Source organism: Haliotis rubra, unplaced genomic scaffold (assembly GCF_003918875.1).
Source record: "Haliotis rubra isolate DU_JTF1 unplaced genomic scaffold, ASM391887v1 Scf195, whole genome shotgun sequence".
NCBI lineage: Eukaryota > Metazoa > Mollusca > Gastropoda > Lepetellida > Haliotidae > Haliotis > Haliotis rubra.
The window spans coordinates 320,629-345,768 of NW_025765947.1; the positions used below are offsets into that span (position 1 = coordinate 320,629).

The 25,140-nt window shown below is 41.2% G+C and overlaps 1 protein-coding gene across 1 annotated transcript in view; it reads left to right on the plus strand.

Moving 5' to 3' along the window:
- Window positions 1-1,122: 1,122 nt before the first annotated feature.
- Window positions 1,123-25,140, plus strand: part of LOC124274839 (serine-rich adhesin for platelets-like) — a 217,870-nt gene continuing 193,852 nt past the window's right edge. Inside the window, 2 exon segments of the mRNA XM_046710203.1 lie at window positions 1,123-1,185; window positions 9,244-9,522. Of these exon segments, the coding sequence (XP_046566159.1) occupies window positions 1,138-1,185; window positions 9,244-9,522 (327 nt within the window). The 5' untranslated portion in view covers window positions 1,123-1,137.

Sequence of the window (25,140 nt, forward strand, 5' to 3'; positions counted from 1 at the left end):
ATCTAACACAACATCCAGCATAACATTTAGCACAACATCCAACACAACATAACATCCTTCATGCCACAACACATAACATCATATCCAAGATAACATCCTACTTATACATAACATAACACAAGCATAACATCTAACATCACATCGACCCAACATCCAACACAACATCCGACACACCATACATCGCATGTTTAATGTAACAGTTCTAGCTGACCTAACATGGTCGACCCTCATGAAGTACCTTTTTCTTCTATTTAATAAAAACACTTTCGCAAACCAAATATTTGGAAATTCTTGTGTTTTGTATTCGAATATCCGTTATTTCTATATGCAGTGAAACAAAATCAAACTTAATTCAACCATTTTATAAACATTACATGGAACTAATGAATTATGTAAAACGACTTACTTCCTCGTCGTACATGATCAGTGTTTACCTTAAATCACTCAGGTAAATACACGAGTATTCATACTACTCCCCTAGCAACTAATGCATGAATACCCTAAGCAGAGTTCCAGTCGATTAATATACATACACAAGTATGTCTAACACCTCCAAAATCAATATCTGTACAATACATCGCACAAAACTCTTCATAAAAGCCGTGTGAAAAGTCAAGCGTTAGGTGGCATTGTATACATTAATGAATTATTCACCATAACTTCCTCTCGAGACGGGTACTAATCAATTAGCAACAGTTGAAAGCTCCTTGAACGCTCAGGTGAGAGAGCTTACGACTGCATGAGAACGTCGTCAGCATGATGAACAACTTTGGAAAGGTCTAACATAAATTCGTCGGGTCAGAGCGATCTTGATCTTAATCTTATACAAGCCTCTCCATACCTTACCGCCACCGGGGGCATCAACGCTTTACAACAGACCTCCTTCAGTTCGAGAGGGGAATTTACGCGTTCGCCGCTCAACTAGATCTAATTTATAATACAAACTGAATTGTACTGTTGACCCCGTACGTACTCTTAACGTTGCTTAAGCCTGGGTAGCAGGTGGGAAAATGAATGGCACATTCAAGTTCGGTACACGATGCTGTGTTTCATTCCTGGCTACTAGCTTACAGTACACTGCAATCCCCAACCCCTCCACCAGCGTGCCTGGGGGTAGTGGAACCCGTAACTGACGCGATGGATCAGCATCATTGGGGACTGGGGAATTTTTTTCATATTTTAGAGGTAAGATTACATCTGTGGTTTTCTTCATGATTTTCCATCTCGATGCTCCTCGAGAAATTGAGATGCTGGTGGATTAACACCATTCTTGTTTGTCAAAGGCTTGAAGTTCACTAAGTATATAATTTATCATAATTTTGGTGACGTGGAGATTTCCTTGTTTTTTTGTTTTTCTTTCATATTTTCTTATCCGATCGAGTATGGTTATCGGTTTTCCGGATTTTGCTCTGAATTAATTGAAGCGTGTTTTTATTGAAATTTTACTTGAAACACTTCTTTGGGGAAGAATATCTTTTATGATACATTGAAAAATAGATTAAACAATTAAACACTTTAAAACGCGGGCAGTTAATAAAGTGACGAAAAAAGAAAGAAGCAATTCCAAAAGGTCATCAAAACCTTACTAGGCTGAAGAGCGGTGGGGTAGCCTAGTGGTTAAAGCGTTCGCTCGTCACGCCGAAATTCCGGGTCCGATTCCCACATGGGTACAATATGTGAAGCCCATTTCTGGTGTCCCCCGCGTGATATTGCTGGAATATTGCTAAAAGCGGCGAAAAACTGAACTCACTAGGATGAAAACACTGCACCGAAACACTGCAAACTTCAGGTCCAAAACATCGTGTATCCGTAAAAATAAATCACAGCTGGGCCATCATTTCCTTTGCTTTTAATTCCAGCATTATCAAACTTGGTAGTGTTTTCTCTTGCTGCTTTTCAACAAGTTTAAAACCTGTCAATAAATTCCATATTCAAGAAACAACTCTAGTTAAAGGAGATAGGAGCGGTTTAAATCTTTCTTATAAAGACCCTACAATCTATAAAATAATAACGAAATATGTGTATACATAAAACTACTTGTAACAATTTACCAAACAACAAGAAAGGCCTTTGACAGAAACCAACCTCCCAGTTTATATAGATGTATATTCTAATGGTCACCACTAACCTATAATTGACGGCAAGCGTGTCTATTGCTAAGGGCGGACTATTATATATATTTACAACCCACACCTGTATAAACCACATATTCACCCATGGCATAAGTCTGTTATTAGCCGATGTAGCAGGGTTACAACTCATTTCATATATCCATAGACTGGGTTCATTCTATAGAGCGAATGACATAAAGTGAATTAAGGGTAATAATAGCGAAACGGTCTGCTGTATTTTACACCTGACCTGGTTCTGTCTAGTGACTACTCAAATACGTTGACATGTGGGGCTTTCTGTGATGCGAAAGAGATGGAGTCCTATAGATTCTGACCTATTCACGACTTTCTACAGAACTGAGGACACCGACGATATAAAATAGTTTTTTCTATGATTACTGTGTCCCCTTGAAGGATTTTTATGAATATTGTGTACAAATTGTTTGACTGCGATTTGTTTCGCTTCAGGAAGTAAGGGTTTTATGTATAAGTGTAAAAAGGATTGGAGAGTGCCGAAACCTGATTGCCTGACAAACTTTGTTAAAAGACAACTTTTTGAAATCTTCTAGACTTTTCAAATAGTATAAATGCTGGATGAGTACCATACGCCAAATGTGAAAAAAATGACATAAGGAATGATCATATATGTTACACTGATTTTTATAATACTTTTGATTAATAATTTTGAGTAAAAATGCAAGTTATGTTTTACACAACATTCTTCTAATCTGCCGGATTCAGAAGTCACGTGAGTATATGACGCCATACTGGTCCAGATTGCGTCAAAATGTGTCTCGAAATTGTATATGTACGGCTAGAAAGAGAGCTCTATGTCAATGAACGTTTAATACGTTTTCAAACCTGTGCTGGTGTTACTAACAGCCTTCAGATTCAAGTCATAGTCAGATGCCTGAGACTACAATCAAGCAATCATGAAGTCCAGGGTTTGGGGGATTGCTTCTCAATGAGAGGGGGTGGGGGTGGGGTGGGGTTAGTTCGGGTAGTGCCGAAATCAACGCGCATCATGTTTATTGTCACTGACAAAAGAATATAGTACAACATGACTGTGACAGTTTGGTGAACACATTTCGAAATATTTTCAGCTCTTCAATAGTATTCTATTTTTCTGCCATACAGCTGGAATGTTGTTGGGTGCAGCGTTAATATAAAAACATCCAACAAAACAAATGATATTTTAATCGCTTTGCATGTTAGGGTCTTCGAGGACCCAACCCCTTTACCTAGTGCACCCTCTTTGTCAATGAGCTGTCATACACCTGGTACACTCTGGCCGCATTGTTATGTAATATTCAATCGCCAGCATGCATTTCTGACATCTACAGCCGCGTTTAAAAGCAACGACGTTTTACCTGTTTGCTAGCTAAACTAGATGTTGCAGTGAATAAAGATGTACGTTTGCTTGAATGTAGGCCGGTGGGTAGCCTAGTGGTTAAAGGTTTCGCTCAGCTCGCTGAAGAACCGGGTTCGATTCCCACATGGGTGCAATGTGTGAAGCTCATTTCGGGTGTCCCCCACCGTGATATTGCTAGAATATTGCTGAAAGGATATTATTGGTGGGTTATACGGTGACATGTCAACATGTTGATAATGAAATTAACATTCTGATGGGGCTAATGAGTTAGTGAGTGGGTGGTTGATTTGTAACATTCCATCTCACTAACCGCTTCCTTGTGTTAAGGATACAGACCCTTCCCGGATAGTCTGTCACACAGTCCCTGAATACCACATTATTTTCCCTACTACCTAGCCCCCTCCCTGCAATGTAGTCTGTCTCACAGTCCCTGAACCACATTATTTTCCCTACTACCTAGCCCTCCCTGCAATGTAGTCTGTCTCACAGTCCCTGAACCACATTATTTTCCCTACTACCTAGCCCTCCCTGCAATGTAGTCTGTCTCACAGTCCCTGAACCACATTATTTTCCCTACTACCTAGCCCTCCCTGCAATGTAGTCTGTCTCACAGTCCCTGAACCACATTATTTTCCCTACTACCTAGCCCTCCCTGCAATGTAGTCTGTCTCACAGTCCCTGAACCACATTATTTTCCCTACTACCTAGCCCTCCCTGCATTGTAGTCTGTCTCACAGTCCCTGAACCACATTATTTTCCCTACTACCTAGCCCTCCCTGCAATGTAGTCTGTCTCACAGTCCCTGAACCACATTATTTTCCCTACTACCTAGCCCTCCCTGCAATGTAGTCTGTCTCACAGTCCCTGAACCACATTATTTTCCCTACTACCTAGCCCTCCCTGCAATGTAGTCTGTCTCACAGTCCCTGAACCACATTATTTTCCATACTACCTAGCCCTCTCTGCAATGTAGTCTGTCTCACAGTCCCTGAACCACATTATTTTCCCTACTACCTAGCCCCCCCTGCAATGTAGTCTGTCTCACAGTCCCTGAAAACCACATAAATTTTCCCTACTACCTAGCCCTGCAATGCTAAAGCCCTAAATGAAGCAGGTCTAGATTTCCTCAGGTATATAATTTCCCATCTCACTTGGGCTCCTTTTCAGTGTATTTGTTACTATTAAACTTATATATATTCAGAGGAAAGGCGTTAGTCTATGTAAAACCATATTCACCCTCTCTTGATGGCAATAGCTGTGTGGAGCATTGAATCACTGAGCGGTGATCTGGGAGTCCAAACATAATTTTACTCAATACTTGAACTGCTTTGATCACGAACCACAGCAGGTTCCATTCAAACAGCACGTCAGTCAGACCAGGATTCCACACCTTGCTTCAGACTGCCGGAACAATCTCAGACATGCAACAAGTTACATAACTAAAGTCGATAAGATGCCATGCGTTATCTATGATCTACATTCAGAGCGGATGAACAGGGTCAATGAGAGACAGAACCCAGTCAGAGGCAACCACCGGGAAGGTGTCATACAATCTGAGAAATACTATCCCCACCATTGCTAAACGAAGAACCCACAGGTTAAACACTATTAGATTGACTGGGGCGTTGAGTTCACTACTACACCTATGGTTAACGCTTGAATGTACCATGGTATGACTGGCTCAAATTAGGCGAGCCATTAATTATCCATTACGTGGCTTAACTGTCGGTTTTCACGATTTTAATTGTCCACATCGTCGCCTTCGGTGTCCGATTTCCCCCCAAAATCAGCCCCTCCGCAATCACCAGGGATCTGGCGTCAATCGGTGCCTCAGACAAGCGTCTCAGACGATACGTCATTGAACGTGTTACATGAAGCAAACACAATCGTGTTTTGAGGTTACTATCACATAGAAGCTGTTGTTTAATGTTAGAATAAAAATCTATTGAAAAGTTAGTCACTTTAGTGTTTGAATTAGCTAGAAACCAAGATGCTTTGAATATTTCTTACTGGCCGCTGCCTGACCGCTCTTCAGGGTTATGCAAGACACGGTTTAGAAGCAGCTGTTCACTAATCCCGCCAATATTCGGCAGACGATGGTGATCTGATCGTCTGCTAGACCGGTCGTCTGCTTCACTGAGTATTGAAGAAGCCGGGAATTAAATTTGTGGTTTACAGTTATCTACTCAAACTGCCAACTGGAGGTGAAGTATCTGTTGAGCGCCGCTGAAAATCATTCACTCAGCTAGAGGAGGAACGGGAATAAGCAAGGGATTTATTCTAATTGGATTGAATTAAAGTGGGATTGAAGATCGCGGGAAGAAGTACTCAAGTCAGTTTGTAATGTGTTAAAATAACTCTGATTGGATTGTGAGTGAATGGGTGAGTATTCTTTTATGCTGCATTTCGTTCAATCTTACAGCAATATCACAGCGGATACCACAGCGGATTTAAACATTATACCCACATGGGTATCGAACACGACCTTCGCCGAACGCGTGAACACTTTAGCCACTAAGCCATGTCACTGGCCACGTTGGTGTCCGTTTGAATGGGGTTTTTCCACATTTTTACATAAACTTATTGCTATCAACGCGGCTCAGGTTGTGACGTATATTTTGGTGGCACCATTAGCAAATGTGTGTAGCCTACTTTACAAAATCGCCAAATAGATTGTTTAATGAATAGGAGGATAATAGTGATGTTACCAAGATGATGTTACAAACAGCCAACCATCCAGGTGTTTCAGGACTGTCTACATGCATGTCCGGCTGTTGTTGACATGGTCGATATTCCCAATGTTTTCATAGATACAGTTTCTTATTCGTAGCCAATTAACTCCTTTGTAGTCGAAAAACGGCCCTGCTCCTTTCAAATTCATGATCAAAATCTAAAGAAAGGTCATTTTGGATGTTCATGAATCCGTTATTGTGCATACTTTGCGGTGCCTGCGTTTAGCAGTGGGTGTCGCAGGGTTTCAATGAATATAATTTGTGTGTGTACGTGCGTGTGTGTGTGCGTGCGTCCCTTAGTATGCGTGTACTAGCCGGATGTATTGTGTTAGTCAAGGACACCCCCCTCAAACACTGTATATCGACTCAAAATTTGTTTTACACCCGACTGCCGTGTGGCAGGGTATCAACTGAACCTTTTCACGGTTGTTTGTGTGGTCGGGGATCGAACTACCTACATTCAACTCTACAGGGAAGGGCTGTATCCGCAACACTAAGGAAGCGGTTATGTTAGTAGGATATAGTATTACAAAACAAGGAAAAATAAGTGAACACACACACACACCACACACACGCCACCACCACCCACACCCCGGCGGATCCAGGAATTTTGAGGGGTCGTAAGGGGGTTCGGTAATGCACATTTGTTTATTTGTTTAAAGCCGAATTTATCACTATCACAGCTACTTGACGAAGGTCTGTTAGTAGTCGTGTCTGGATCGGACAATCTAATGATTGACTTCATGAGCACCGATCTACGCACATGGGATACGATGGCATCTATCAGTCGAGTCAACGAGCCTGACCACCCGATCCTCTTTCAACAAGCATATTCGCCTCTCATGACTAGAAAAGGTTGCTAAAGACCCATTCTACGTAAATCCATGCAGCTTATATTTGATGAGCAACACAAAGACACTCCAGTGGCACTTAAACACAGGATGGTGCTGACAAGACAAAACTTGTACATTCCAAACTCCCTGTGAATACTTACTAACTCACCTGTAATCAGCGGTCGTGTTACCTGTACTCATCGAACATGCGTAATGTGCAAACAATTACTTAGCCCAGGAATGTCAGCTATTTTCCGAGATAACGATGCAAAGTTATTTGTCGTGTTTAGAGATTGGTTTGCCAAACTACCGATTTTAAACACATCAATCTCCAGCGCCTGACTTTCTCGTAGTTCCACTGTGTGCACGTCCGTCACCACTCACTGCATAGCGTACACTGAAGAAACTTGATCCCGTCATCAAAGAACCACAACTCAAGGTTAATAGTTCCTTCCTTGCCAAACTGTTCATTTAAAGGTGAGGTGAGGTAACATGGGGTGTAACGCCGCGTAACGATCATTGCTGTCACATAGCGACGTGTATGCACGTGTGTGCGTACGCGCGTGCGTGAGTTTGCGTGTACAAGTGCTCGACCAATAAAATATCATAGCATTTTATAACTGTTATCCCACTGAAACACATTATTTTGTCTCTGAACATTCATTGTTCTGTCCCATTAATTCTAGCATCAGGCAGGGTAACGACAAGTACCATATTTTACCTTCCTTTGTTTTGATGCGGTCGGGGTTCGAACCACCTACTCTCCGGGACGATGCTCTACCCGCTAGACCAAGGAGGCGGTCAGACCAAAGGCATTTAACTGGTCTCTGGGATAATCCGGGCCCGTGGGGTAGACAAGTGGTTAAAGCGTTCGCTCGTCGCGCCGAAGACCCGGGTTTGATTCCCCACATGGGTACAATGTGTGAAGCACATTTCAGGTGTCCCCTTCGCGATATTGCAGGAATAGTGCTAAAAGTGGCGTAAAACTAAACTCACTCACTCATTCACTCGCTAACACACCCTACCATGGGGTAGTCAAGTGATGAAAGTGTTCTCATGTCTCACTGACGACGGATCCTCTCTATTATAAGACCAAGTACGAATACAGTGCTTCAAGTATAGGCTTCCTCAGCTGCTAGTTTACCAGTAGGCTGGAGTCAGGGGGCACATATGGTTCCCTATGTTGCAACATAGGAAGTGTGAATGACTGACAGATGTTAGCACTTGCAGATGTAAATCCCCAGACTAAACCAGACCCGTTTCACAAAGTGGGGGCGGTGGGGTAGCCTAATGGTTAAAGCTGAAGACCCGGGTTCGATTCCCCACATTTGTACAATGTGTGAAGCCCATTTCCGGTGTCCCCCGCCGTGATATTGCTTGAATATTGCTAAAAGCGGCGTAAAACCATACTCACTCACTCCACAAAGTGATCTGTGTGCTTCAGTCGTTGTAAGTCTATATTTAAGAATGGGAGTGACGATCGTAGCTTTGTGGGTGAAGCATTGAGTGTAACAGTGCCATTGTTCCAGGGTACCCGACAGTTTGGGTTCATAAAGCTTTGTTTGTTTGTTGTTTAACTCACGGAGGAGGTTCAACTCACTCATAAAGATTCAACTCACTCACGGAGGTTCATAATGTTTTTTCGACAGCAGTGCCGTCTGCATCAGGGACCTCTAAATATGACCTCTGGATTTGCGAAATGATTTGCCCCCATAACGCCTCAATAGATCAAATTCCTTCACAACACGTTGCCTCTCTATAACACGTGGTCTGCATGTGATATCACCATATCTGTCAGTACAGTGGGTGTGTATGCCAAAGCGTTTCCGGGGAACTGTTGGGCCTGTGATCTAAGACGCCTCAAATATATGTACAGAGTGGCGTCCCTTAGACCACCAGGATCCGTTGACAGTTCGAATTCCAGATACCTTGCGATTACCTTAGTTCATCTGTAAGCATGGTGGGTTTTTAAAAAATCAATGACCAGTGTCACTTTTTGCTTTTCAACAAACTCGCTAGCGATGTGACTGACATACTGTTGAAAGCAACGTAAAACTAAATCGCCCCACTCCTCCATGCTGGTTTGTTATTTACCCCAGGAACGATGAACAAAACCAATGTTTTCAAAACACGTATATCCATTTACGTATAATATTTTGTGTTTGTCCAGCCTGACCTCTGACCTTCTGTTTCAGGATGTGTTGAGTGCAATGAGTGAGGCACGCCTAGAGGAGGGGGCAAAGCGGAAGGGCAGGCGCTGGTCACTCGACACCATCACACCAAGGTTCAACCTCTGGAAGAGGTCGGGGTCGGTTATCGATGGGGGCCTACTGTCCCACCGTAACTCCATCGCCACGCCCGTCACCATCGCAGAGGAGGGCAAGCTGCCCTCGCCTGGGCGTCGGATGAAGAAGACCCTCCCTCACGGTGATGTGTACGCTGTGCTGGACCTCGTCGACGGCCGACATATTGTGGTAGGTAGAATAAATGAGTGAGTGAGTTTAGTTTTAAAAATAAGCCACACTCAGCAATATTCCAGCTATATGGCGGCGGTTTGTAAATAATCGAGTCTGAACCAGACAACCCAGTGATCAACAGCATGAGCATCGATCTACGCAATTGAGATATGATGACATTTGTCAACCAAGTCAGCGAGCCTGACCACCCGATCCTGTTAGTCGCCTCTTACGACAAGCATGGGGAGTAGACTAAGTAGGTAGACTAAGTAGATCTATAGATAGGGCAAACAAACATCAAACACATTTATGCAAATTATGTGAGTAACGCTGCCTCTGTAATGAGTGAGTATGGTTTTGCGCCGCTTTTAGCAATATTCCAGCAATATTACGGCGTGGGACACCAGAAATGGGATTCACGCATTGTACCATGTAGGGAATCGAACCCGGGTTTTCGGCGTGACGAGCGAACGCTTTAACCACTAGGCTACCCCACCGCATCGCTGCTTCTCTAAGAAGTAGGGCGGGATATGATGATCCGTTCAGCGGACACCTGGTGTCATTACAGATTTCCAGTAATCCATATATATCTATATCTATATCCATATATACCATTTTCACCACTACGTGGGGCGGTTGGGGTAGCCTAATGGTTAAAGCGTTCGCTTGAAGACCCGGGTTCGATTCTTCACATGGGTACTATGTGTAAAGCCCATTTCTGGTGTCCCCGCCGTGATATAGCTGGAATATTGCTATAAGCAGCGTATAACTATACTCACTCACTCACCACTACGTACCCCTTTACGCCAAATGGAATATGTTCCATTGGATGATCTAGACTCGTTGACGTGTTACATATATGTAAATCTGTATGCATGTAAGACCCGTGAACATCGTTAGAGGCGACTAACTGGATCGTATACTAATTGCGGAGGTTGATGCTCATGCTGTTGATCACTGGATTGTCTGGTCCAGGTTCGATTATTTACAGACCGCCGCCATATAGCTGGAATATTGACGGCGTAAAACTGAACTCACTCACGTATGTATCTAGACATATTAAATCAATAGCTCACTCAGGTGAACACTTAGAGTAAGGCTTAATCTCTGAATATATATCATTTTGAGAGTAACAAACAAGCCCATTTAAATTGAAAAGCAGCCCCAAGGATCTAGACTTGCTTTATTTAGTGCTTTAGCACTGCAGATAGGGCTTGGCAGTAGGGAAAATAATGTGGTTCAGGGACTGTGAGATAGACTAGTGAACATTTTCAGTCTGACTGAATGACTGTTTGGTTTTCAGGGCATGATCGCGAAGAGTGAGTTTAGTTTTACGCCCTTTTAGCAATATTTCAGCAATATCACGACAGGGAACACCAGAAAAGGGCTTCACACATTGTACCCATATGGGGAATCGAACCCGGGTTCGAACGCTTTAACCACTATGCTACCCCACCGCCCCTGATCGCGAAGAACAACTAAGAATATGCATAACAAATAGAACACTTGTGTTCGTATCACATGACATGTATTTGTCATCTCGTGACCTGACAACGTTGACATTTACACTCGTGTCTGTGCCCCTCATGAATATATCAACTTGTCAAGTCACTGGATGAGATCAGCATACCCGGTAGTATCTGACAGGATGATCTTCTCCAAACGTTTCTCGTGACACTGACATGACATGAGCACGTGTAGAAATAGACGGCGTTTTCACGCTGCATTTATTCATGACGTCATTCAGTGATGACGTCACTTCGTTGAAATGTGCCGCACTTGTTTTTGCAGCTACAAGCGGAACTTAGTTTGTGGGAATGTGATTTCAAAAGATATTACAAGCTTTCACGAAATAGTATGGAAACTATGATAACATTTCCCTGACTTAGGCCTTGACCTTTTGACATTGTGACGTCATGTACAGTACTATCTATGTTCAAACTGTTTTCCACTACTGGGTTACCATCATCTTAGCGCTAAAATCACTTTGTTGATAATGCTAAGTGTAATTATGAAGGTGTTATTTTGCCATCCCTGATACAACTTTTCAGCAGTTCCGACTTACGGAATGGGGCGAACCTGACCGAGTTATTGATTCGTTAATATGTCTGCTGTTACTGGTGACTGGATGATTTATGATTGTGTAACTGAAGCTGTTCAAGGCTGCCGCATTTCCTCTAATAAGCGCCCGGGCGCATATTTTTTCAACGGACTTCCAGACACGGCGCTTATTTGAGGCCCGACGCTTTTTGAGGTTGCTGGGTGTACTGTGCTTATTTTTTAAACCGGCCTTACTTTCGGCGCCTATCAGATAAAATACGGTATATCCACGCAGCTATCCATAACACGGCAGCAACTTACTACTGTTTGTTAGACATTTTCAGCTGTCTTACTTTGAATATCTACTTTAATATTGGGGGCGGCGGGGTAGCCTAGTGGAAAGCGTCCGCTCGTCACGCCGAAGACCCGGGTTCGTCTCCCCACATGGGTACAACGAGTGAAGCCCATTTCTGGTGTCCCCGCCGTGATATTGCTGGAATATTGCTGAAATTAAACTCACTACTTTAATATTGTTCTTATTACTTCGTGATTGCAACGTTTCCATAGCGATTCCTGTACCGCTGTCGAAGAGTTGCACTCATGAAATAAAAGAAGCTGAAAAAAAGTTGTTATCCATAAAGTTTGACAACATTGTACTTCCCAATTTCTAAAGGTGCGTTCTCACGGTGCGACTTGTAGTAACAACTTGTAGCATACGACTTGTAGTAACAACAAAGATCGTAACGACTGCATTTGTGTACTTTTTAAGTCGCATACAACTTACATCTCACGAGATTCTCATATGACTCGATAACATGGAACCATCGAGTGAAGAAAAAACACTGACGTTCATGTCAGTCTACATATCGCAGAAACTGAAAAAGAAGAGAAAGCCTAAATCGGTGTGGGTCCGCAGCTGGATTCTTCGGCGGAACACGCCTGGATCTTATCATTAGCTTTTTCGAAAGCTTTAACAGGAAGATCCATGGTCACTGAAGAATTTTCTCCGTAAGGATATGTCAAATTTTGACATTTTGTTTCAGTCGTGTCAAGGACGTGTCACCCTGAGGTGGGCACAGATCTCCGCGATTTGATAGGTCGAGAGCTTGCGACTTGTAGTAGGAATTAGGACAAAATCAATGTATTACAATTCGGCTGCGATTCGTTGTTTGCGACTTCAAATCACTACGATTTGGGTGTTCTCATGTTGTGAACAGCAGGGTGATTTGTGTTCAAGTATTTTATATGGGCTTCAAAAATAGTGTACGAAGCGCACGTATAATATTATTTTGTTGAAATGCAAGGAAGTTATTTGCGGCAGTTGTTTTAAAAAGTGTTTGAGTAATTCTTATTTGTGGTAACATTTGCCTGTTAATTATTATTTGTTTGTTTTTATTGCAAAAAGATTACAACAAAGTAACATAGGTTGGGGTTTGTAACAAAACAGAGTTAACTGGTGGTGATTAATGTAAGCGCATCGTTCACATTGTTTATAAAATTAGCCGTCCACATTTATCAGTATGTGTCGTGACACAACGATTATCATGACGTGTTTTTATATCTTTGATAATATTTTTTATCTGTCACATCTGTATCTTCTTAATAAATTTGACAATAGATCTATAGTTACATCTTACATTCAATTGGAACAAAATCATTTCAGTATTGAACAAATTATTTGATTTTACCAAATTTCAGCATCATTAGACTGACACTTTTCGCTAACAATGAAAAGTTAATTGTTTTAAAATAAATAGAGAGCGGGGTATTCGCATGTAAGTATTACGCAATGTTAGAGTAGATTGTCAGGCGAAGCTGGAGTTATCTACCTTTGTTCATACTAGTCAACTGGTTTGTGAAGTCCAACTTCTCGGGCGTCAAAATGGGGGAACAACTTCATCCTTATTTTCACCAAGACTGGAAACTCAACCCCATACTGTCACACGCTTGGCAACATGCAATGTGACCATCTTTTCAAGTGATAGCAGTGACAGCTCAAAACAGATCCATTTCTAAAATGTTTTCGCTCTGCTCCTGTTCAAGGTGCCACCCAATTCACCAGGTAATATTTAGAAAGAAAAACAAACTTCTTTGTTGATTCTTTGATGTATGAAGTATGTAATGTGTAGTATTTACGTCCTTTTTTGCAACATCATAATTTATCACGTTTGTTATCCCATATGTTTTGTTGACATATTCAATAAAAATCTTACATTAGGGGAAAAAACATGCAGACTTGCATGATGGCCAAGTTCAGTACCAGAACAAGGATTCAGTTTAATTGTGTCGATTAGGGAAACACTGTTTGATATTGAACCATAACAAGACTTACACATTAACCACTTGCCCACCATATTAACTCATGGGTTTCAGAAGGAAAAGGGGGCGTTGGTGTTGAATAATGGTTAAAGTGTTCGCTCGTCATGGCAAAGACCCAGGTTTGATTCCCCGCATGGGTACAATGTGTGAAGCCCATTTCTGGTATCCCCTGTCGTGATATTGCTACACTAAACTCATTCACACCCACTCTGAAGGAAAGGTCATGGCAGCATGTTACAAATGTACATATGAAAAGTGTCCTACCTGATGGATGCATACATCATGAATTGAAAAAGAGAGTAACCTGGTAAATATTATGGCTAAAATAATCCCAAGAATCTGTGAAGAAACAAAGGACTTCATATATAAAAAATGAGGATCATTTTTGCATTTAATGTCAAATGAAAAGGGGACATATAGTTGCATCTGAACTAAGTCTGACAACTTGAGGTAGGCACAAGTTAGAATTGGGGTTTTTCTGTTCAATGCCACACTCAGCAATTTTCCAGTTATTTGATGTCATTCTGTAAATAGTTAATGTAGGACCTGACAATACGGTGATTGATATAATGAGCATTGATCTACGCAGTTGGGATACAATTAAATGCATTAACCAGTCAGTGAGCCAGACCATCCGACCCCATCAGTTGCACTTATGACAAGCATGGGTTGCTGAAGACCAACCCTAACCCTGATCTTCATGGGTCACTTGGTAGAAGCATTTGCTTGTCAAACTGCCCCTAAGTTTGATTCCCTTACAATTGAATAATTGATAAATCCCTTTCTAAAACAGAGTGAAAAGAGCACTAGGGATACTTTAAAAATCATTTTTCAGTCGTGATTGTCATTATTTATTCCCTATACATGCGATAAACGTTAGTAATGTTCCAGCAGGTCTGGTGACTTTTATAGCAACACACAAATGTTACATTTCTCTAATGAAGTATCTAGAACATTTATAATCAACGTTAGGTGTGTCATTTGGTGTGTCTTTTGCCATTTGGCCAATGAAATTCTTTGTAATGGACATTTTAGGCTGCTTGTTTATGATGTAGATTTTTCAGGTGTCCACCAATTTGACAGGGACATTTCAGGTTCCACCAATTTGACATGGTCATTTCAGGTGTCCACCAATTTGACAGGGACATTTCAGGTGTCCACCAATTTGACATGGACATTTCAGGTGTCCACCAATTTGACATGGACATTTCAGGTGTCCACCAATTTGACACAGACATGTCAGGTGTCCACCAATTTGACATGGACATTTCAGGTGTCCACCAATTTGACATGGACATTTCAGGTGTCCAACAATTTGACACGTGACGGACATTTCAGGTGTCCAACAATTTCCATGGACATTTCAGGTGTCCACCAATTTGACACGGACATTTCAGGTGTCCACCAATTTGACACGGACATGTCAGGTGTCCACCAATTTGACATGGACATTTCAGGTGTCCACCAATTTGACACATGGACATTTCAGGTGTCCACCAATTTGACACGGACATTTCAGGTGTCCACCAATTTGACACGGACATTTCAGGTGTCCACCAATTTGACACGGACATGTCAGGTGTCCACCAATTTGACATGGACATTTCAGGTGTCCACCAATTTGACATGGACATTTCAGGTGTCCACCAATTTGACATGGACATTTCAGGTGTCCACCAATTTGACACAGACATTTCAGGTGTCCACCAATTTGACATGGACATTTCAGGTGTCCACCAATTTGACATGGACATTTCAGGTGTCCACCAATTTGACATGGACATTTCAGGTATCCAGCAATATGATATGGACATTTCAGGTGTCCACCAATTTGACATGGACATTTCAGGTGTCCACCAATTTGACATGGACATTTCAGGTGTCCACCAATTTGACACCAATTTGACACGGACATTTCAGGTGTCCACCAATTTGACATGGACATTTCAGGTGTCCACCAATTTGACACGGACATTTCAGGTGTCCAGCAATATGATATGGACATTTCAGGTATCCAGCAATATGACATGGACATTTCAGGTGTCGAGCAATATGATAAGGACATTTCAGGTGTCGAGCAATATGATAAGGACATTTCAGGTGTCGAGCAGTATGATAAGGACATTTCAGGTGTCGAGCAATATGATAAGGACATTTCAGGTGTCGAGCAGTATGATAAGGACATTTCAGGTGTCCACCAATTTGACATGGACATTTCAGGTGTCCAGCAATATGATAAGGACATTTCAGGTGTCGAGCAATATGATAAGGACATTTCAGGTGTTGAGCAATATGATAAGGACATTTCAGGTGTCCACCAATTTGACACGGACATTTCAGGTGTCCACCAATTTGACACGGACATTTCAGGTGTCCACCAATATGATAAGGACAATTCAGGTGTCCACCAATTTGACATGGACATTTCAGGTGTCCACCAATTTGACATGGACATTTCAGGTGTCGAGCAATATGATAAGGACATTTCAGGTGTTGAGCAATATGATAAGGACAATTCAGGTTGTCCACCAATTTGACATGGACATTTCAGGTGTCCACCAATTTGACATGGACATTTCAGGTATCCAGCAATATGATAAGGACAATTCAGGTGTCCACCAATTTGACATGGACATTTCAGGTGTCCGCAATAATTTTGACATGGACATTTCAGGACATTTCAGGTGTCCACCAATATGATATGGACATTTCAGGTGTCAATATGATAAGGACATTTCAGGTGTCCACCAATTTGATAAGGACATTTCAGGTGTCCACCAATTTGACAGGACATTTCAGGTGTCCAGCAATATGATAAGGACATTTCAGGTGTCCAGCAATATGATATTTCAGGACATTTCAGGTGTCGAAGCATATATATAAGGACATTTCAGGTGTCGAGCAATATGATAAGGACATTTCAGGTGTCATTTCAGGTGTCGAGCAATATGATAAGGACATTTCAGGTGTCGAGCAATATGATATGGACATTTCAGGTGTCGAGCAGTATGATAAGGACATTTCAGGTGTCCAGCAATATGATATGGACATTTCAGGTGTCGAGCAATATGATAAGGACATTTCAGGTGTCGAGCAGTATGATAAGGACATTTCAGGTGTCGAGCAATATGATAAGGACATTTCAGGTGTCCAGCAATATGATATGGACATTTCAGGTGTCCAGCAATATGATAAGGACATTTTAGATTGTCAGCACTGTAATATGGACATTTGAGGTGAGGTGACCGATGTGATATGGACATGTATGGTATCCAGCAATATGAGATTTTGTTCCTGATATCCTCTGGACGTATGTTTGGATGCCAGATTCCATCTGAATATGATGCATGAACTGTGAGCACATAACTACAGCTGGCAGCTTCCAACACACTGGTAGATATTAACTGCCTGTGTCCTCCTAGTTCTGAGGGTTGGTTGGTAGCCTAGTGGTTAAAGTGTTCGCTCATCACTCCGAAGGCCTGAGTTCGATTCTCCACATGGGTATAATGTGTGGAGCCCATTTCTGATATTGCTGGAATATTGCTAAAAGCGGTGTATAAACCCAACTCACTCACTGTCCTAGTTCTGTGAAACATGAGATGAACATACCATGGAGCTAAACCAAAATGTCTCAAAACCATCTTATAATTAGTGGATAGACTCCACCCATAAATTTTGTTACAAATTTCTAAATACTGTTTTTTGATCAGAGGCTCTTTTTCCAAACTGAAATAGATATAATGTTAATAAACTGCATTTTGGCAGGTGAATTCTTTTGTGATCACAATCATGTAGATGCCATTCTAATATTTAGATGATATTCTAATATTTAGAAACTAGCTCTGTCAGGAGAAAGGTTGGAGCAGTGGCATCAGAATCGCATCCTCCATACATTCCCTTTCCTTTCTACCTTTCTATAATAATAACATCATGTGTTCCATAACGGCTAGTACAGGGTCCAACCCATCTGCCTGGCACCTTTGCCTAGCAGGATATTCCATCGATTATTTTCCCACCACCAGAATAAATTGTTTCCTTAGAGTGATGGATTTGAAGGTCACTCTAACCTGTGTTTTGCAGGTTACACAAATGTTAAAGTTTACCTGTTACGTTCATGAAGTGAAATTGTCTAGCATAATCAGAAAGCACTCTCTGTAGGTGGGATGGGCTTAACGAGATCTATATGTCAGGTAGTAGAAGAGGCTTATCACATCTTGTGCTACCTTGTCGAAGAGTGCAGTGGTTTATCAGCAGAGAATATATATATATACCAGAACAGCTGCAAGCCATCTTTGTTCTTCTGAAGATCAGCTCATACTGACATGAGATCCTCTCCTGACCCTGTCTGAATTTGTCCGGAATTTTATTGCAGAACTACCATCCATGGTCTTTACTGTAGAAACTATGGTGCCGAATGTTTCAAGGAATTACTTTATTAAATTTTTTGGTTGATATCCAAAAATGAAATGAATAATATTTTATTATCGAATTTTGTAAAGCTAAGGACATGCTGATTCCAGGAGCAGTGATGGTTTAAAAGATGAATTATGACAGGTGCCATTTTTTGGAATGCAGGATCTTTTGGGGAAAACTTTAGATATTGTCTTGAAGGTTAACAGAAGTCAAAGACTTGCTGGTGTAAGATAGTGAAAAGAAGGTTGTCATCCATTTGATCTTGTCAGCCATCATGTACACCAATATTTCAAAGTTTCCATATTTTTGTGCCCCGCCGCAACGTGGAACGGGGGACTATGTATTCAGCGGCATCCGTACGTCTGTACATCCGTACGTCCCGATTCTTGTTAACGCGATATCTCATGAACTGTTGTACCCAATGTCTTCAAATATGGTGACAGCCTACATTGGGAGATTACGCAGACACCAGTCGATTTGGGTGACCTTGACCTTATTTTCAAGGTCACCACAACACTTTGACCACTTTTCTAACTCTTGTTAACGCGATATCTCATGAACTGTTGACCCAATGTCTTGAAATTTGGTGACAGCCTACATTGGAGGATTATGCAGACACCAGTCCATATGGGCGACCTTGACCTCATTTTCAAGGTCACCACGACACTTCGACCACTTTTCAAACTGTTGTTAACGTGATATCTCATGCACTGTTGTATCCAATATCTTCAAATTTGGTGACAGCCTACATTAGGGGATTATGCAGACACCAGTTTATTTTGGTGACCTTGACCTTATCTTCAAGGTCACCATGACACTTTGACCACTTTTCTAACTCTTGTTAACGGAAATCTCATGGACTGTTGTACCCAGTGTCTTCACATTTGGTGACAGACTACATTGGGGGATTACCCAGACACCAGTTTATTTCGGTGACCTTGACCTTATCTTCACGGTCACCACGACACTTTGCACGCTTTTAACTCTTGTTAACACAATATCTCATCGACTGTTGTACCCAATGTCTTCAAATTTGGTGACAGTTAACATTGGGGTATTACGCAGACACCATTTATTTGAGAGACCTTGACCTTATATTCAAGGTCACCACGACACTTTGACCACTTTTCAAACTTATTTTAACGCGATATCTCATAAGACATTGCACCCAATGTTTTCAAGTATGTTGACAGCCTACATTGGGTGATTATACAGACACCAGTCATTTCTGGCATCTTGTATGTGACCAAAAAATTAAAAGTAGTAAAAATAGATATTCCATTCTTTAGTGGCGGGGGACATTGCCATATCAGTGGCAAACACTTGTTAAGATTTGAATGTATCGTTATGCTAAAGAGAGCGCTTTGGTAAACCATGACATGCAACAAGAGACTGTGTCTGAAACCTTATCAACAGAAGAACTGAAACTTATGGGATAGTTCCATGGATACATTTGCAGGAGATTGTATTGCTATCGGCTTTTAAACATTGATACCTTTTTCGTAAACACTGATACCTTTTTCATAAACATTGATATCTCTCTAAAAACACTGATATCGGGTTTTGAACATTAATATCTGCTTATGAACATTTATATTTGCTTATAAGCCTTGATATCTGCTTAAAACATTGATATCTGTTGATAAACATGTCCATGGCGTGATTAGCATGTAATTAGGTCCATTAGCAGACAGCCAGGAACATCTGCCCACATGATCACAAACAAACAGTGAAATATCAGGCAACACTCTGGCTGTTATCTCCATGTAATTAGGTCTGAGAATAGCTGGCATGTGTACTGGAGTCTGATACCTGTAACCTTGGAGAAGGGGAGGTGGTTGGGTGGGATCTCTCAGGGCGGACAGGTCTCTTGGGGTTGGAACACATGTTTTGGTGTTTAGTTTTGTTTTGAACACTGTTTTGTATTTGGGACATGTTTTGGTCTTAACTTGAACAGATGTTTTGGAACATGTTTTGGTATTCTGTAGAACACTGTTGTTTTTGGAACATGTTTTGGTATTCTGTAGAACACTGATGTTTTTGAACATGTTTTGTATTCTGTAGAACACTGTTGTTTTTGGAACATGTTTTGGTATTCTGTAGAACACTATTGCTTTTGCAACATGTTTTGGTATTCTGTATAACACTGTTGTTTTTGCAACATGTTTTGGTGTTAACTTGAACTGATGTTATGTTTGGAGAATGTTTTATTGTTGAACACTGTTTAACTGTTGATTTGAACATACCCAAAAGGTTTATACCCAATGTGGGGTAACCATTAAAAGCGTTCCCTTGTCATGCTAAAGACACAGGTTCGATTCCCTACATGGGGACAATATGTGAAGCCCATTTCTGTGACATTACTGGAAAATTGCTAAAATCAGCATAAAACTCACTCACTCACTCACTATTCTTGATATCTAGACTTTGCTACCACCACCGCACTCACTCACTCACTCACAAAAAGCCAAAAATCTCAAAGCACAGTTCCTTGAAGGAAGCTGATATTACTTTATGTATTTCATCTCAACATCAAACTCAGAAAACAAGGCTCTATCCAAGAAGCAAAAAAATGATGACCTTACAAAATGTGATTCAATAGCCTAAACTCTTCCCCACCCATCCACTGGTAGACCTAATAGGTTCAGTATGGTGGAGTGCATAGCTGCATCCGAAGATAGCAAGCACCTGTTGGGAGGGTGTTGTCTATGCAGGAGAGGCTCCAGCTACTTAGCCTGGATTACATAGTCTTAGTGGTCAGTTTGGTCAGTAATCCAAACCATCTTCTGGGGAACATCAAAGCTGGACAAGATCGGTTTGAAGAGAGTGCTTTAGATGGTGGTAAGAGCTATGGGAACAGCTGCTGTTTCTGAAAGGAAAACTTGAAAATGTCTGTAGAGTTGAATGAATGAAATGACACTATATCGTATATTCTATATATTAAGGTTATGTTGTCTTGACCGAGTAAGGGGTGCATATTGTCACACACACAAAATTAAAAAAAGAATTGCAATGTACCTACTGTGATTTGATAATATATTGGGACCTCAAATGCTTGACAGTGATGATAATATATTGGGACCTCGAATGCTTGACAGTGATGATATATTGGGACCTCAAATGCTTGACAGTGATGATATATTGGGACCTCAAATGCTTGATAGTGATGATAAAGGGGTGGTGGGGTAGCCTAGTGGTTAAAGTGTTCGCTCGTCACACCAAAGACCCGGGTTTCATTTCCCACATAGGTACAATGTGTGAAGACCATTTCTGGTGTCCCTTGCCATGATATTGCTGGAATATCGCTAAAAACAGTGTAAAACTAATCACTTCCTCACTGTGCATGGGTTACAATCAGGTGAAGCTGGCGACAGAGAGTAGGTGGATGGGTGGTCACACTTGGCTGGCATAACTACCGAGAGTTTCCAGGTCTTCAGTCCTACCCCACACTCTGACAGATTATGTCTGCGTAGGATGTGACTTTCCTGAAACATGTCCACCATCACCTGGAATGAGATTGTGATGTGAATACCAAACCTTATAATGCCGGAAAAGAAGCTTGAGATGTATACTTCTGAGGGAGCTGAAATGTTTACAAAAACCGATGACATGTATATAACATGTATGAAGAAATTCCCACCCAGTGTCTCTGCTTTTAATTAACCACATTCTCAGATACATAAACATAATCTAACATCAGTTGTCTTGAAAATAGCATCAAAGCTTTTCTTAAAAGAACCTGGGAGACCAAAAGGCAGCCGTGATATTGGATAGATCTGCGGATTAGTCTGATTGTGGTTATTTTTGTCACTCACAGAGGCCATTGTTTATCCAAGGTGAGAAAGCAAGTAAATTGGTGAGTTTCAACAGACTAAACACTTGTCAGTCACAACTGATTAACGGTTGATATGACACATCGAGTACCTTGCTTATCACCTCAAAGATATGTGATACTGGTATTATTCAGATGTGAATGTTTCTTTAGCCCAGTGTTTAAATTAATTTATTCCATATGTCTTTGGGTACTAGGTCTTGGTGACTACATGGTGTAAATACTTGGATTTCCTTTGTACCAGTGATAAGTCAGAATGTTAAAGCCCAGTCTTCCTAAGCAATGCCAGTCACTTAGCAAAGTTGTCTCCCTTTCGAGTGCCAGAATTCTGTGATAATGGGTTTGAAGCCAGATTGCTGCAATTTCAATTAGAATGTGTTTGGCATGATTGCAAAATGTTAATGTCAGGGATGAGAATTTTCCGCAGATCCCCGGAATTCTGCGGATTTGTTCATGCACATGCAAACTGTAGCGCAAATAGGGTTGCGCAACAAAGAGAAAAAGACCAGTCTTCCCATATTCGAGCGAAGGGAGCAAAGGTTGGCAAAAGTTGCTTCGGTTTGAAAAAATGTTTTTAATATCAAAATAAAATATCGCCACCATCACAGGTAGACACCCATTTCCTCACAGAGTTGTGCTCTCAGATTTCAAGCCTCATATTTAATAATTACTCACGTACAATATATTTAATTCAACATTTTAAGCGCAACTTGTGGTATGTCAAATTGTTCTTCGCCTCCATTACCCCTGCCAGCTTCCAGTTCAACGGAGTGAAGGAACAAGAATAAGCAGAAATTAAACACAAATATCATCTTGCATAATTTTACTGTTAAACTGTTGGGGATTATTTTATCTATATATCGTCGTTATTGTTAAAATTTTCATAACGTTTATTCTACAAAAACCCCACTTCTGGCGTAACAGGATAAATGAAAGCATATTTAAATTTAAGTCCCCTGTTCCTTCACTCCGTTGAACCGGAAGCTGGCTATGCTGGTGGGTGAAGATGTTTATTTGTGGGAGGTGGACGATAGCACCACCTGCTCAGATGTCCCTTGGCTTGATATGTTGTAGACAGTCAGCCATTCATCCGTCACTGTGTTGTGGGTACAGATTAGACTAACAACTTGTCTCTGAAATGAACATATTTTACAGAAAAATAACTCATAGTAAAAAAATAAAATATAATGCAAAGGCCTGAGACTTTCTTCATTTTCTGAAGCTATGGAAATCTAGACTTGCCACATTTTGTGTGGGCTTTCTTGGATATATTTGCTCAGGGTCTGTATGACAGACTAGGTACAGATGTTTATATGTGGTTACTAAGGTTGACATAATCACCATCTGCTGAGACCAGAGTGGAGTGGAAATGTTGTAGACAGTTACCTATACTTATTCCCTGCAGCATTGGTGGGTATGTCATGTTGTAATCAGATCTCCGGCAGCAATATGGCGCAATACATAACATATACTACACAGTAGACTAACACTTAGTCTCTGAATATACATCATTTTGATTGTAACAAATAAACCCATTTAAATTGAAAAGGAGCCCAGCGAGACCAGAGGTCCTGAATCTGGGGAAATCTAGACTTGCTTCATTTAGGGCTTTAGCGTTGTTGGAAGGGCTAGGCTGTAGAGAAAATGGTTCAGGGACTGTGAGAGAGACTAACTCCACAGAAACAGTGTATACAGTATGTTTATGACTTGAGGACAATCTTAGTCAGAATTGGTCTTCTCCATCCCATGCTTGTCATGAAAGATGATCAGCAGGATTGGGTGGCCAAGCTGGTCAGAGTGTGGCTTTTAAAAGAAAAGAAGCAAATTTTAGAGGCATCTAGCCAGATTGGATGGTCAAGCTCGCTGACTCATCTGAAGCATACCATGATATCCCAAATGCACAGAATGATAATCATGATGTCAGTGATCGGGTCCAGACTTGTTTATTGAAAGACTTTGGTTATATAGCTGCTATATTCTGAGTGTGTTATTAAACACAAACAAATAAACAAACATAAGAAGTGAATAACAGGTCAGGCTTGTCAGTTTTGCTCACTTGGTTACTGCATGTCATCATATCTCAGTTGAGGAGAATGATTCTCATGATGTCAGTCACTGGATGGTCTGGTCCAGACTTGTTTATTGAAAGACATCTGTCATGTAGCTGGAATTTTCTGAACATGGCCATTAAAAACAAACAAATGTAGTGAGTGAGGGAATTTAGTTTGACGCCGCTTTTAGCAATATTCCAGCAATATCACGGCAGGCGACACCAGAAATGGGCTTCACACATTGTACCCATGTGGGGAATCTAACCCGGGTCTTTGGCTTGACGAGCAAATGCCTTAACCACCAGGCTACCCCACCGCCCCACAAACAAATGTAAGAAGCGACTTCCAGGATTGGGTTGTCAGGTTTGCTGCCTTGGTTTATACATGACATCATATCTCAGTCGAGGAGAATGATTCTCATGATGTCAGTCGCCTAATTATTTACAGACCACCGTCACATAGCTGAAATATTGCTGTGTTAAACAACAAACAAACAGGCAAACAAACAAACAGACAGTGTTTACAGCAGTGTTTACCAGCCGCAGGTACTGAGAGAAACAGTACCCCCCATGCACAACTAAGCCAGTTGATAAGAACAAAGTTGTTAATGCACAGGAATGTCTGACATATTACCAAGGATTCCATTTGCTGGCTCACACTTCGGTATCTGTTGTCGTGTTGATCATTGCATTTGGGACGACAGGGAATAAAAAAATAGAACTGCTGTTGGTTTGGATGACTTGGCCTGTTTGTGTTGATGTGTGTTTATGGACAATCATAGAATAATAATTATGAGAGCATGTGGTTCCAATATCCTTATTAATAATTATACCCCATCAGAGTTTGAGCAGGAAGGTGGATGAGTCCATCTCCACAGTGTTTGTGTATCAAAAATATGGAAATTGGCAGCTGATTTCCGGTCCATTCAGACAATCCGTAACAACTTGGTGAACTTGTTAGTAAAAGTGTAACTGAATACAG